Here is a 15,382-nt window from a genome sequence, read left to right as displayed (position 1 = left end):
TTCACTTGTGCAACTAAGCCCATGCACCACTACTGAGCCTGTGCTCTAGAGCCCACGAGCCACAGCTACTGAGCCTGCGTGCCACACGACTGAAGCCCGAGTGCCTAGAGCCCATGCTCTGCAACAAGAAAAGCCACAGCATTGAGAAGCCCACGTACAGTGACGGAGAGTAGCCCCCACGACTAGAGAAAGCCCGCGTGCAGCAACAGACTCAACACAGCCAAAAATAAATAAATCAAAATATTTTTTAAAATTCATTGTCTTGTGTATTTTTGGTTTAAGCAATTTTTCCTTATGTCTGTTATATTCCAAAAACATACACACAAAGTTAAACAAAGAGACAGATCTCGGTGAAGGGGCAGGCCCGAAAGCCATCCATCTATCACGTGAAGTGGGCGAGTGCCTGCTCATAACCGCCGACCCCAAGGCAGAGCTTCTGCAGCTAACGCTGTGTAAATTTTAGAAAGATGAACAATTATGAGAGATACAGGGAGAGTCTAGAAGCAAGTAGGTGTTCACCATATGTTTGTTGAATGAATGAGTGAGCTCTGGAACACATGCATAGTACGCATTTTTAGACACACATGTTTACATGGCACTGCCCTCGAGGTGACCGTCTATGCAGGTGCCTATTCCCCTCTAATCCACAAGCCTGCGGAAGACAAAGGAACACAGCTACTCTGCAGCCCAGCTTGGAGATGGCAGCACCCAGGGAGAGGCCACAGCCTGGGCTGGCTCGGGCCCTTCTCTCAGCAGATCTACTTTCCAGAGCCAGGGCCCAGCGGCTTCAGGTGGAGGTGGAGGCCATTCTTGGAGAGCAGGGTATCTGGATGGGTGGCCTTGAGGGGTCCAGGGAAAACTCAAAACAGAGCAAGCAGAGAGCTGTGACCACATTCATCTTGTTCACGGCAAACTGCTGTGCAAGGCAGTTCCTGCGATGAGCAGCACAAAATGACATCAGGCTACAGGGTGTCCAGAGTGATGAAAAACAGTGCTCTAAGTGACCAGCAGAAATCAGTAGCTCTTTTTGGATGAATAACTGGCTGATTGATTGATTGACCTGGGCTTAAGAAACAGATCCTGGGAGTATGGTGAGGGTCCCAGACCAGGTAGGTTCACATTGTGGGCTGTGGCTTAGGGGGTCTCTCTTGGAATGACTCACCCACCCACCTGCCAAGTACAAGACTATGCTAATGGTAGGAGGAAGGTCCCTGAAACTTCCCCTGCATCAGGGTCACCGCACACCCAGCATGGTCCCCCTCATCCCAGAGTTCCCCCAAAGGATGCGTCCCCAACGACATCCTCCATCCTCACCTCCCTGGTCCAGAGGACCAGGGATGTTAGGCTCTCCTTACCTGGGCCCAGCAGAGAGCAGAATGAAGGCAAAAATCCAACCACATTCTCCGGGGAAAAGGGCAGGGGGTCGAAGACCTGAGGGGACAGGCCTTTCTTAAATACCTTCCAGGTCCTAGGGCAGGCTGACCCCGTAGCCACCCACCCCATCTGACCTCTGGGCCCTGGGATGGCGTACCTCGGGTTCAAGCCACACTGCACTATTCCTACGGTGGGCATAGATGTGCAGAGAAATCAGGCTACCTGTGCGCAGAGCAGAGGCCTGGTGACCAGGTGGTCATGAAGCAGCCAGGCCCACCTCCTCACAGGGCCAGAATCCCCTAACGTCCCCCTAACTGGGTACCAGCCCCTCCCTGAGCACTGCCAGTGACAGAGGGTCCATGACCACCCTCAACACATCAAAGTGCCTCTGATCATCATCACACCTACTTCCTGTAGCCCCTGTGCTCACTGACCACAACACTGGACACAGACATTTGTAGAAAGGAAAAGGAGCAAAGGACTGATGCACCCACCCCACCATGAGGTAGGACAGGCAAGGACTATCACACTTTCTGCTTTCCATTAACTGACTCTCAAGGGGAGTACTTGTTCATGAAATTATGCTATCAGCAGTAACAGCTACCATTCATCGGTGCTTACTAGGTGTCAGACCCAGCATCGTACCCAGCAACACTCAGACCCAGCAACACTCCTTACAAAGCTACCACACACGGTCATACGGGTTGTACATGGCATAGCATCGTACCTGAAGTGAATGATGCCTCCTGAAGTTGCTCGGGGCCCAGCCTGCATGGTGGTACATGACAGCCCTGACGAATATTGTCTCTTTCCTCCTGAGAACAACCCAGTAAGGCAGGGACCCTTCTCATCCCCAGTTACAGAAGAGAGAGCAGAGGCTTAGAGGTAGAGGGATTTACCCCTACCTTATGGAGCTAGGACTTGGACGCAGGCCAAACACAAAGCCTGGGCTCTTCCCCACTGGTGCGAGGGTACAGAGAGCACCCGCAAGGACTCCGGTTCCACCCAGAATCCACCTCATCCCACCTGCAGGTAGAGAGCGACCATCCACAAAGTGACGGGCTTGCTGAGCTGGCGGTACACCTGGGGCACACGGGGGTAGAGGCGGAAGCTCTCCTTGAGGCACATGGTCAGGTAGGTCATCTTCCTCAGATCATCGCTGCCAGCAACACAGCCAGGCCTTTCCGGGCTGCGAGCAACACGGTCCTGCGGGAAGGCGGGCCCAGCCCCAGCTCCTCCATTCACCACCATCACACACCCAAGAGTCAGAGGGACACGAGTGCTCCAAATGTCCAGGCCAGGCTAGACATAGGGTGGCCACTCAGACCCAGGGGTCTAGCTCCACTTTTCTCCATCCCTCCCTCACCTGCACTGCTAGGAAGGAAAGCACAGGACCCTGGTGGTGTATGTGCTTCCGGCCATCAAACACAAGGTCGCTCCTGTGTCTCTCAGGGCCCCACAGAAACCCCACAAGGGACAGTTCTTTAGGTTCTGCTGGTTTCCCTGGGGAGCTGGAATGGAGAGGAACAGGGGCTGGTATTCACTGGTCAACTGAAGCAAGAAATGCATAAAGCGCCGAGCCGATATCCCGGTGCCACGCGGCTGCTTTGTGACCGCCTGGAGGGGTGGGGTAGGGAAGGTGGGAGGGAGGGAGATGCAAGAGGGAAGAGATATGGGAACATATGTATATGTATAACTAATTCACTTTGTTATAAAGCAGAAACTAACACACCATTGTAAAGCAATTATACCTCAGTAAAGATGTTAAAAAAAAAAAAGAAATACATAAACAGTGACAAGCTCAGAGGAGGGTGAGTAATTTTCTATATATAGGAATATATTGCCACTAGGAAGCTCAGACCCAAATGTGGTCCAACTATAACTACTGTGCAACACCTTATTACAGAGCCCCAACTTAGGGTTTATTCCCCCGGTCCTCATTGTTCATGTGTGTTCTACATTTCATTGAATAGGTGTCCTTTAAGTTGTTTCAAGTTTGAAATGGAATGAAATGAAAATTAAATAAATGTTTCAACTCCCTGCCCCCAGGCCTTGTTCACATTGCTGCCTGACCTGGAGGGCCCAGCTCTCCCCCTTTGCCTATCTGAGTTTCACGGCTCCTTAGGAAACCAACTCAGGCCCACCTTTTGATTCCTCTGCTCTCAACACGGGGCCATGCAGTCTTAGCCCGTTCTGCGGTTTTCTCTAGCCTTTTGGTTCTGTGAGCCTGTCTTTCTGAAAACTCCCCGAGGGCAGTATCGTGGCTCCACCCCCTCCGCACACAAACCCCGGAGAGCGCCTGGCACACGGCCACACGCCCTGGGGGGTTTCCAGGGTCTGACCAATAAATCCACACATCCTTCACCAGGATGCTGGAGTTCTCAGCATTTGAGCATTTTCGGAGCCCCTGCTCTGTGCCTAGCCCTGTGAGAAAGAGAGAAAGGTGACAGGACTCAAAGGCCTGAGGGGAGGAAGGGAGAGGGGACAGAGGGCACAGATGGGAGAGGGGCCCGTGGGAGATCGCCAAAGCTCATTCTGCACAGAGAGGTCAGCGTCAACCGGTGTCTTGTCAGTGAGCTCAAGTTTGAACCAAGAAACAGAAAACAGTTGCAAGTTTTGAAGTGATGGAGTTTGGCAAACAGCCTTTTCTCCTTCATCAGAGGAGTCTAGAGGCTGCACAAGGCCATCCAAAGGCAGGTGGGAGGGAATCCGCTCCCCCGGCTACCCTAGCTCTGTGCATCCTCAGTTTCCAAACCTTTCTCTCCCCGTGCTGCCTGCTCTGTCCAGGAGCCCAGAAGGGTACTCAGGTTCTGCCAGCAGAGGGAGCCGGAACACAGGTCAGCCTCCTGCTGACCACCTTGTTTCCATGACTCCCATCTGAAAAGGGTCTGTTGTCAGAGAAAAGGCTCAGGGCTGTGTCCACACATAGCTTCCCCCAAAGCCACAGCACTGAAGGGGAAAAGGACAAGGGCTACCTGCCGTCACCTGGTTTCCAGGGTGGCTCTGTAAGCACAGCTCTTCCCTGGGACCGGGAAGCAGGACAGACAGGGCTCACCCACAGCCTCACTCACCACTGGATGGAGTCCCGGTCCCCAAGAATCTCTCGCACCTCCCCCCAACAGCGATGCTGGCGCTCGGGGTACAGGGCCATGCAGTAGAGAAACCAGGACATGCCACTGGTGGTGGTGTCATGGCTTCAAACATGAACGTGTCCACCTCGGCCCGGAGGTATGCATCTGACAGCTCGATCCCATCTTCATCCTGGGTCAGAAAGGCACAGTGTGACCGCCCAAGTCATCTGGGGTAGGTTCCACCAAGACCTCATAACAGTAGCTGTCAAATGAACGTCTGGGGGAGGGAGGGAAAGCTCCTTTTCAGACTGGGTGCGAGGACCTTCCCCTAGATTCCTATCTGTTCTCCCAAGCACAACTTGGATGCCTCCTATTCCAGGAAGCCTTCTTTGACCCCTCTGGCCAAGTGGCCTGTGACTTCACCAGCCCTGTCATCTTGGCTCGCTTGACACACAGAATACCACCCGGAGGAGGAAGAGGTCTGTCAATGTCCACCTCCTGTCTCCTGCACTAGACCTACGTCAGCATCTGGAGGCCAAGGCCAGGGCTTTCTCAGCATCTGCATCCCTAGCACGGGCACTAACCCAGGGTAGGGCTCAGTGAGTTTGTGGAGTGAGTGAATAAAGGACCAACTGAATGAGTGAATGAATGAATAAGTAATGTATAAAGCCTAAGATTGTAAGATTCGCGGGTGCTAAGATTCTTCAGAGTCTTAGAAGTCTGGAATTGGACTTCAGGCATGTGACCCAGCGCCCCTGCCAGTACATCTCTCCCCAGTGCCACGGCCAGCCACAGCCAGCCCCTTCCCACCTCTGAGCCTTTGCTGATATGTATCATGGGACAAGAAACAGGTCATATGTGCTGAGGAAAGAGGAAGAAAATGCTTAGCCCCTGCTGCTGTCCAGTGAGCCCTGTCCCAGGAGGACACTCTGAAGACCTGTGTGGGACAAGTTCTCAGGTCAGGGCGGGCGACTGTGCACTCCCCCGGGCCTCGAGGAGAGCGTCCAGGAAGTCCACGTGCCTCCGGCTCTGCATCTTCTCCCTCTCTTTCTTGTCCTGCAGGGCTGCCTTCCGTTCCCTGATGACCTGGTCTGTCCCGGGAGCACAGGGTGTCACTGCCTGGGGACCCGCCCTCTGCCCGAAGGGGAACGGATATCCTGCAATGGGAGGGGTCCCCCAGGGCCCGGGAGGAGCTAGACTAGAACCTGGGCTTCCCATGGGTGGGCCGTGCAGGAAGGTCCCACCTGTGTGGTCGTGGGCCACCTGGCAGGCCTGCAGGAAGTGGCGGCCCTGCGGGGTGAGCCAGTAGATGCAGTCCTTGTGGTACTGGAAGGACTCGAAGCGCTGCTGCATCAGCAGCGAGAGATCGCTGACCGCCAGGCAGTAGCTCCTGTCCGTGCACAGTGGAGGGAAGGAGCTCAGACACTGACCCCCAGCAGAGCCCCTGAGCGGCTCCATTCCACAATCTAGCCCCAGCCACTGTGCTCTTCGCCCGTCCTCTCCCTGCCATCAACCTCCCACCAAAGCTCCACCTGAGCTGAGCTCCCTACGGCAGGACCCTATCTCCTCTCAGACCAGGGCCCGGGAGTCCTGCCACCTCGCCCCGCCAAGCCAGCCTGGGTGGAGACTGCAGTCAGCCCCGAGAGCCCCCTGCCCTGTGGCCCAGGCCGCTCTTTCCTCTGCCAAAGGTGCACTTTATGAGCCAGTCCAGCGCCATGTGGCCCACATGGCAGAAGATGTCAAAGCTCTTATGTTCATGAGACTTTTCCTCCCACTTGTCCTAGAACCCAGAGATGGAAGGTGATGAGGGAGAGAGGCCAGCCAGGCTGGGTGCCTGACACCTGCCCTCCAGAACCCACTGCTGTCCTCCCCCCGCACAGCCCCGGTCCCTGGCCTGGCCTCCATCCTGCTGTTATGGGGGTGGTGGAGGGAAGAGGCTTCAGGCTCAGAGGGCAGAACCAGGAGGCAGCCTCACCCAGCACACACAGACGCTTCTTCCCAGCCAGGCAGCTGTGTGTGAGGGCAGAGGAGGGCCGAGGGGTGGTGAACTCCCCAGCACAGTCTGTGTGTAAGTCAGGCCTGCAGTGATACTGGGGAGGAGCCTCCTGCAAAGGGAAAGACCAGTCTGGGTAACGTGTGGGGATAATCCAGCCCTAAGACTCTGAGTTGGACCCCTGATGCCGGCATCCATTTATTTTATTTTATTTTATTCTATTCTATTCTATTTTATTTTTATTTTATTTTATTTTATGTTTTAGGCCACGCCATGCAGGATCTTAGTTCCCCGACCGGGGATCAAACCCGTGCCCCTTGCATTGGGAGCACAGAGTCATAAGCACTGGACCGCCAGGGAAGTCCTCCGGCATCCATTTTAGAGATGAGTTGCTCTTGATGTGATTTCAGGCAGTCGTGCTACGCCAAGAATGAGGAGACACTTTTTAGATATGTGGAAGGTCTTCCTAATATTCTCAAGTACAGGCAGCCCTCAAATCGGCTACAGTAGGAGCTTTACTGGGGTCTCACAGAGGCCCTTTGATCTGGGAAGAGGGAGGCCTGGGTCTCCTGGTGGAGACAAGGGCTGGGGCTGCCTGGCCACTTGGAGCCTCAGCACCTGGTCAGCGCCCAGCCCGCAGCAGGTGTCAGGCAGGGCAAGGCTCGCACAGCTACTGCACACAGAAATGGGCCTCGGGGCCTCAGCAATTCTCCTCACTGGCCTCCCCCAGGGAAAACTGGCCCTGCAGCAAAGCCTCCAGGAGCCTGGCTTGGGGAGCTCGCCAGCATGGCACGTGTGGACTCAGCGAACACGGCCACGTAGGGCTTCAGCACGTCATAGGGGAAGCCAGGTGTGAGCAGCTTGCGATGCTGAAACCACTTGTCCCCTGGAGGAGCAGCAAGCCTTTCCCTGGGGAAGGGATGGGAGAAGGCGGGCCGGTCAGGTCACACAATTCTGCCCCATCCCCGGCAGCCGGCAGCCCGGGGCCAAGCACAGCCAACCCACCCAACCCCGCCCCCGTCCTCCCTGCCCAGCCTTGCATCCCAACCCAGCTCTGCCTTCCAGCCCACCCAGCCTCGCAGCCTCTGGTGACACCAGCCTGGGTCCTGCCACCACTCCTTTCCTCAGGCCCTTGCCCCAGCAAGTGCCACCAATAAAACCTCCTGGATCACCTCTAGTGCCGCCTCCTCCGGGAAGCGGTTCCTCACAGGGACACATTGTCCAGAGCCTTTGCCCTGCCTCTCGTGGGTAGAGACGCTCTGGCAGGAGAAGGTGCCTGAGACCCACATCCCTGGCAGCCTGGAGCTCTCCTGCTTCCTCCCGCGTTTCCTACTGAGCAGCTGAGCTTAGCATAGGCAGTTGGGGGCCAGGTGGTCTGGTGGATGGAACAACTACCAGAGTGGGCACTGGGCAGGGAGGTCCGGACAGGGAAGGCTCCTGCTCACCCAGCACCAAGGGCAGGAAAGGCAGGTGCCTGCTCACCAATCCACTGGAGGAAGAAGTCAAAAACATCCGGGGCCTTAGGGTCTGCAGGACAAAGAGAAGCTTGGGTCAAGCAGGGACTGGGGATTTCCGGAGGGAAACCTCCGGAAATGGGGACCTCAGCTGCCTAGACTTAGGGCACAGGCCCAGGACCCCTCCCCACATGGTTCCTTTGCTCTCAGGAAGCTCCACCTTCTCCCAAGAGCCCTCACCTCCTCGACTGTACACAGCTTTGGTGTAGTCAGGGTCATAGATGTTCAGGAAGCCAAGGAACTGCCCCAACCAGACTGGGTGGGAGTAGGGACACCACCTTGTCCAGACTTCCCATCTGCCGGATTTGAAATGGCAACAGAAGGCCAGGTCACTTGGGAACCCAGTGTCACCAGCCAGGCCAGCAGGGAAGAGAGGAGGCTGCCCAGGAAGGGCCAGGGAGCACCCCTCCCTCCTCCTGCACCCTCTCTCCTAGCCAGTCACCCTATCCTACACATCTCTGGGCTCAGTCCCCTCTCCAGCCCCATAGCCACTGCTCTAAGTCCAAGCCACCTTCTTATTGCTCATGGGTGAGCCCAGCAACCCCAAACTGGTCAACCTACTTCCATCTGTGCCCTGCCAACAATACCCGATCTCCACCGTAGCCAGAAAGAGATTTCTTTTCAGCATCAAAATTTTTCATTAGAAAGAGAATTCCAGCTTCTTGTTCAATACAGAAACCACCTTGATTCCCACCCTGTTATGTCATGCAACACATTTTTATTGAGGACCTGCTATGTGCAGAGCCCTGTCTCAGGGGAATGAGAGAAACATGATCTTGCCCTTTCCTTCTATGGGGGGAAGACTGATAATAAACAAGTAAACAACAAAGTAAAAAGATTGCAGAAAGTAGTGAGTCATAAGAAGGAAATAAACACAGCACTGGGAGAGAGAGACCAACGGGAGGCCCTGCTTATGTAGGGTGACCCAGGATGGGCTCTTGCTGGAAAGGACATCCAAGGTCAAACTGGAAGGATAAGGAGCTGACCATGTGAAGAGTGAGGGAAGAGCATTCCAGGGAGAGGGAACAGCAAGCACAGAGTCTGGAGTAGGAAAAAGTATGGTGTCTCCCAGGAGCTGCCACTACATAGGCCAGTGGCCTGAGATAAGGTTGGAGAGATTGTCCAGAGGGTGGTGTGTGCTCTAGGACAGAGTATTGAAAGGATGAAGAGACATCATAGAGAAAGCACTTGGCACCATGCCAGCACAAAGCAAGTAGCTACAAAATGAGTGAGAGCAATGCTATTAGCAAACCTGGAGTTAGAAATTTGAGGTGATGGTCTTAACTCTGACACTTACTTGCTTTGTGCCTTGAAAAGTCAACTGACATCTCTGGCCCTGTTTTCTTGTCCATAAACCAAGGTTAATAACACCTGGTAAATTGAGGACTCATTGTGACTGTGCTTTGGAAAGTATAAGCACTACGCAAACGTTGAGGAGATAGTTTGAAACCTTTCCTGCTTATACTGCCTGTGTCGAGCAGGGTACAGAGTAAGATACCTCACTTTCTCAGAATCACTTCTGTATCTCATTCCAGGTAAAATGTGATGATATAGATTGACCCAGGTGAAAATAAACAGAATAGTTCTGTGCCTTGCACTAGATGGGGAAAGCAAGCAAATATTTAGGTTTAGAAAACTTTTGCCTGGAAGTTGCAGCCTTTGTAGGAGAGTAAAAGTAATCACGATATGATAAATTGCATCAGCATCAAACCCAACTTTTTCAAACACAGAAAACAAGAAGTGCCTGGAGTGATCTCCCCACAGCAGTAATCGCTTCAAGCTGCTGCCTTGGGAATTGACTACATCCCCTCTTCTGCCTTTCTGTTGCCTATGAACTGAATCAGGAAGCATCCTGGAAAAAAAATATTCATTTCCTTTGTAAAATATGACACTCAAACCTGACCCTGGTCTGTTGAAGGTGATGATGTAACCAGTGCAAAGTTGTGCTTGTCCCTCCTTCATCTGTTCATCAAATCAGTCAGTATTTATTGGACATCATCAGTAGGCACAGTCCTCTGGTCCAGGCTATGGAAGGTATGAGGATATAGAACGCCTAGTGACAACCTTCAAGGAGTCCTTAGTTGTGTTGTGTGGGTACCAAATGAATGGGAAAAATATTTACTGGTTAATAAATACTGACCACAGATGACACAGTTTTTTTTAGTTCAGCTCATACGCTACAGAGAGTTTTACAGTCTGCTTTGATCACTTTGTTATAAGCTCATTGAAAAGTCTCCATAAACATCATTTTCAATGACTGCTCCATCTAAGCACATGGTTTGCCTAACCCTTTCTCACAAAAGCAGCCCTGGATAGTGAGGCTTGCATTTATACCAGTACATGGAGTTGATAACCTGAAACAGTCTCCTGCTACTTGGAAACACTGGAAAACAGACCAAGCATGAAACGCCCCTGGAAAATTAGGGGGCTGTCATGTATGGAACAGAGGCTCAACCCACTAGTCATCTCTTTACGTTCACGGTTAACAGCAAAGTCTCTGGAGCTAGACTCCCTGGGTTTGAATCCTGGCTCTACTTCTTATCAACAGAGTGACCCCGAGCAAGCAGCTAAGCTCTTTGTGCCTTAGTTTTCTCCTCTAGAGCATGGGGATTTTTTTAAAAAATCAGTTTTGTAGGATTGTTGTGGGAGAAACCATATACTGGGCTTTGCTCAGTGCCTAGAACATAGGAAGTGCTCACTAGTGTTCACTAGTACCGAGCATTGTGAGCCCACCTATATAGAAGAAGCCGAGGACTGAGGGAGGGAAAGAAAGAGGTACAACCAGAATTCAAACCCAGGCTCTCCCACTTCAAAGAAAGAGTTGGAGTCCAAGAGTCCCTGTGGGGGTGTGTGGGGGCGAGCGGGGCCCAGAGGGGGATGGAGAGCAACCACAGAACTGGGGGAAAGTGGAGAGGAATGAATGTAAGTGGTCACATGCCCTGTAGTTTGGACTGAGCCCAGGATTTAGGGGAGAAAGAAAAGAACTCTGGCCCCATGGGTTGTGTAATGAATTAGCTGTCACGAGGACAGGCAAAGGAGGAGGGTGTTGGGAGTAAGAGGTAAATAGGTGGAAGAGCAGGTCTGTAGGAAATGGGGCCCCTTGGAGGATGCCTTCCAAGGAATTCTTCCTGAAATTCTTTTTTTTTTTACTTTCTGCGTTTTGGGTCTTGGCTATGACCTAGAAGGAGATAATGACGAGAAAAGTGAGAGAAGTGTTGGGTTGAAGATGGTGTCGTCATCCCTGGCTTTTTTATGTATGATATCCATGGATTTGCTAATACATTAAAATTTTTCTAGCGTTGCCAACTGGTATTCTCCTATCCATCCTCCGAGACATCTTTTTTTATTTTTATTTTTTTATTGCCCACAAAACTGGGAAAAGCCTTGACCTTTATTTTTTATTATTTATTTATTTATGTATTTTTAACATCTTTACTGGAGTATAATTGCTTTACAATGGCATGTTAGTTTCTGCTCTATGATAAAGTGAATCAGCTATACATATACATATATCCCCATATCTCCTCCCTCTTGCGTCTCCCTCCCACCCTCCCTATCCCACCCCTCTAGGTGGACACAAAGCATCAAGCTGATCTCCCTGTGCTATGCTCTGCTTCCCACTAGCTATCTGTTTTACATTTGGTAGTGTATATATGTCCATTCCACTATCTCACTTTGTCCCAGCTTACCCTTCCCCCTCCCTGTGTCCTCAAGTCCATTCTCTACGTCTGCATCTTTATTCCTGTCCTGTCCCTAGGTTCTTCAGAACCATTTCCTTTTCTTTTTTTTTTAGATTCCATATATATGTGTTAGCATGCAGTATTTTTCTCTTTCTGACTTACTTCACTCTGTATGACAGTTTCTAGGTCCATCCACCTCGCTACAAATAACTCAATGTCGTTTCTTTTTATGGCTGAGTAATATTCCATTGTATATATGTGCCACCTCATCTTTATCCACTCATCTGTCGATGGACACTTACATTGCTTCCGTGTCCTGGCTATGGTAAATAGTGCTGCAATGAATATTGTGGTACATGACTCTCTTTGAATATGGTTTTCTCAGGGTATATGCCCAGTAGTGGGATTCCTGGGTCGTATGGTAGTTCTATTTTTCATTTTTTAAGGAACTTCCATACTGTTGTCCATAGTGGCTGTATCAATTTACATACCCACCAACAGTGTATTGAGGGTTCCCTTTTCTCTACACCCTCTCCAGCATTCATTGTTTGTAGATTTTTGATGATGGCCATTCTGACTTGTTTGAGGTGATACCTCATTGTAGTTTTGATTTGCATTCCTCTAATGATTAGTGATGTTGAGCATCCTTTCATGTGTTTGTTGGCAATCTGTATATCTTCTTTAGAGAAATGTCTATTTAGGTCTTTTGCCCTTTTTTTAACTGGATTGTTTGTTTTTTTAATATTGAGCTGCATGAACTGCTTGTATATTTTGGAGATTAATCTTTTGTCAGTTTCTTCATTTGCAAATATTTTCTCCCATTCTGAGGGTTGTCTTTTTGTCTTGTTTATGGTTTCCTTTCCTGTGCAAAAGCTTTTAAGTTTCATCAGGTGCCATTTGTTTATTTTTGTTTTTATTTCCATTTCTCTAGGAGGTGGGTCAAAAAAGATCTTGCTGTGATTTATGTCATAGAGTGTTCTGCCTGTTTTCCTCTAAGTTTGATAGTGTCTGGCCTTACATTTAGGCCTTTAATCCATTTTGAGTTTATTTTTGTGTATGGTGCTAGGGAGTGTTCTAATTTCATTCTTTTACATGTAGCTGTCCAGTTTTCCCAGCACCACTTGTTGAAGAGGCTGTCTTTTCTCCATTGTATATTCTTGCCTCCTTTATCAAAGATAAGGTGGCCATATGTGTGTGGGTTTTTCTCTGGGTTCTCTATCCTGTTCCATTGATCTATATTTCTGTTTTTGTGCCAGTCCAATACTGTCTTGATTGCTGTAGCTTTGTAATATAATCTGAAGTCAGAGAGCCTGATTCCTCCAGCTCCGTTTTTCTTTCTCAAGATTGCTTTGGCTATTCTGGGCATTTTGTGTTTCCATACAAATTGTGAAATATTTTGTTCCAGTTCTGTGAAAAATGCCAGTGGTAGTTTGATAGGGATTGCACTGAATCTGTAGATTGCTTTGTGTAGTATAGTCATTTTCACAATATTGAATCTTCTAATACAGGAACATGGTGTATATCTCCATCTGTTTGTATCATCTTTAATTTCTTTCATCAGTGTCTTATAGCTTTCTGCATACAGGTCTTTTGTCTTTTTAGGTAAGTTTATTCCTAGGTATTTTATTCATGGTTTATGGGAGTGTTTCCTTAATTTCTCTTTCAGGTTTTTCATCATTAGTGTATAGAAATGCAAGGGATTTCTGTGCATTAATTTTGTATCCTGCTACTTTACCAAATTCATTGATTAGCTCTAGTAGTTTTCTGGTGGCATCTTTAGGATTCTCTTTGTATAGTATCATGTCATCTGCAAACAGTGACAGCTTTACTTCTTCTTTTCCAATTTGGCTTCCTTTTGTTTTTCTTCTCTGATTGCTGTGGTTAAAACTTCCAAAACTGTGTTGAATAATAGTGGTGAGGATGGGCAACCTTGTCTTATTCCTGATCTTAGTGGAAATGGTTTCAGTTTTTCACCATTGAGAACAATGTTGGCTGTGGGTTTGTCACATATGGCCTTTATTGTGCTGAGGTAAGTTCCCTCTATGCCTACTTTCTGGAGCGTTTCTACCATAAATGGGTGTTGAATTTTGTCAAAAGTTTCTTCTGCATCTATTGAGATGATCATATGGTTTTTATCCTTCAGTTTGTTAATATGGTGTATCACATTGACTGATTTGCGTATTTTGTAGAATCCTTGCATTCCTGGGATAAACCCTACTTGATCATGGTGTATGATCCTTTTAATATGCTGCTGGATTCTGTTTGCTAGTATTTTGTTGAGGATTTTTGCATCTATGTTCATCAGTGATATTGGCCTGTAGTTTTCTTTCTTTGTGACATCTTTGTCTGGTTTTGGTATCAGGGTGATGGTGGCCTCGTAGAATGAGTTGGGGAGGGTTCCTCCCTCTGCTATATTTTGGACGAGTTTGAGAAGGATAGGAGTCAGCTCTTCTCTAAATGTCTGATAGAATTCGCCTGTGAAGCCATCTGGTCCTGGGCTTTTGTTTGTTGGAAGATTTTTAATCACAGTTTCAATTTCAGTGCTTGTGATTGGTCTGTTTATATTTTCTATTTCTTCCTGGTTCAGTCTTGGAAGCTTGTGCTTTTCTAAGAATTTGTCCATTTCTTCCAGTTGGCCATTTTATTGGCATATAGTTGCTTGTGGTAATCTCTCATGATCCTTTGTATTTCTGCAGTGTCAGTTGTTACTTCTCTTTTTTCATTTCTGATTCTATTGATTTGAGTCTTCTCCCTTTTTTTCTTGATGAGTCTGGCTAATGGTTTATCAATTTTGTTTATCTTCTCAAAGAACCAGCTTTTAGTTTTATTGATCTTTGCTATCATTTCCTTTGCTTCTTTTTCATTTATTTCTGATCTGATCTTTATGATTTCTTTAGTTCTACTAATTTTGGAGTTTTTTTGTTCTTCTTTCTCTAATTGCTTTAGGTGTAAGGTTAGGTTGTTTATTTGAGATGTTTCTTGTTTCTTGAGGTAGGAGTGTATTGCTATAAACTTCCCTCTTGGAGCTGCTTTTGCTGCATCTCATAGGTTTTGGGTCATCATGTTTCCACTGTCATTTGTTTCTAGGTACTTTTTGATTTCATCAGTGATGTCTTGGTTATTTAGTAGTGTAGTGTTTAGCCTCCATGTGTTTGTATTTTTTAAGATTTTTTCCTGTAATTGATATCTAGTCTCATAACATTGTGGTCGGAAAAGATACTTGATATGATTTCAATTTTCTTAAATTTTCCAAGGCTTGAATTTTGACCCAAGATATGATCTGTCCTGGAGAATGTTCCATGAACATTTGAGAAGAAAGTGTATTCTGTTGTTTTTGCATGGAATGTCCTATAAATATCAATTAAGTCCATCTTGTCTAATGTGTCATTTAAAGCTGTGTTTCCTTATTTATTTTCATTTTGGATGATCTGTCCATTGGTGAAAGTGAGGGGTTAAAGTCCCCTCCTATTATTGTGTTACTGTCAATTTCCCCTTTTATGGCTGTTAGCATTTGCCTTATGTATTCAGGTGCTTCTATGTTGGGTGCATAAATATTTACAATATATCTTCTTCTTGGATTGATCCCTTGATCATTATGTAGTGTCCTTCTTTGTCTCTTGTAATAGTCTTTATTTTAAAGTGTATTTCGTCTGATATGAGAATTGCTACTCCAGCTTTCTTTTGATCCATTTGCATGGAATATCTTTTTCCATCCCCTCACTTTCAGTCTGTATGTGTCCCTAGGTCTGA

General features: G+C 48.5%; 1 protein-coding gene across 1 annotated transcript; it reads right to left on the bottom strand.

The window, feature by feature from the left end:
- Positions 1–758: 758 nt before the first annotated feature.
- On the bottom strand, positions 759–10,294 carry LOC103069676 (cytochrome P450 4B1). The gene is given in 17 exon segments (XM_082931323.1): positions 759–820; positions 823–932; positions 1,356–1,389; positions 1,392–1,431; positions 1,532–1,596; positions 2,401–2,430; positions 2,433–2,533; positions 4,446–4,569; positions 4,572–4,635; positions 5,424–5,536; positions 5,690–5,844; positions 6,104–6,225; positions 7,221–7,321; positions 7,324–7,347; positions 7,921–7,965; positions 8,133–8,248; positions 10,251–10,294. Coding segments are annotated over 17 exon segments (1,350 nt in total).
- Between the last annotated feature and the right edge of the window lie 5,088 nt (positions 10,295–15,382).

The sequence above is a fragment of the Lipotes vexillifer genome, unplaced genomic scaffold (assembly GCF_000442215.2).
Source record: "Lipotes vexillifer unplaced genomic scaffold, Lipotes_vexillifer_v1.1 scaffold13, whole genome shotgun sequence".
Taxonomy (NCBI): Eukaryota; Metazoa; Chordata; class Mammalia; order Artiodactyla; family Lipotidae; genus Lipotes; species Lipotes vexillifer.
Note: the sequence above shows the minus strand (reverse complement) of the source record. Positions and strands in the feature narration are given on the sequence as shown.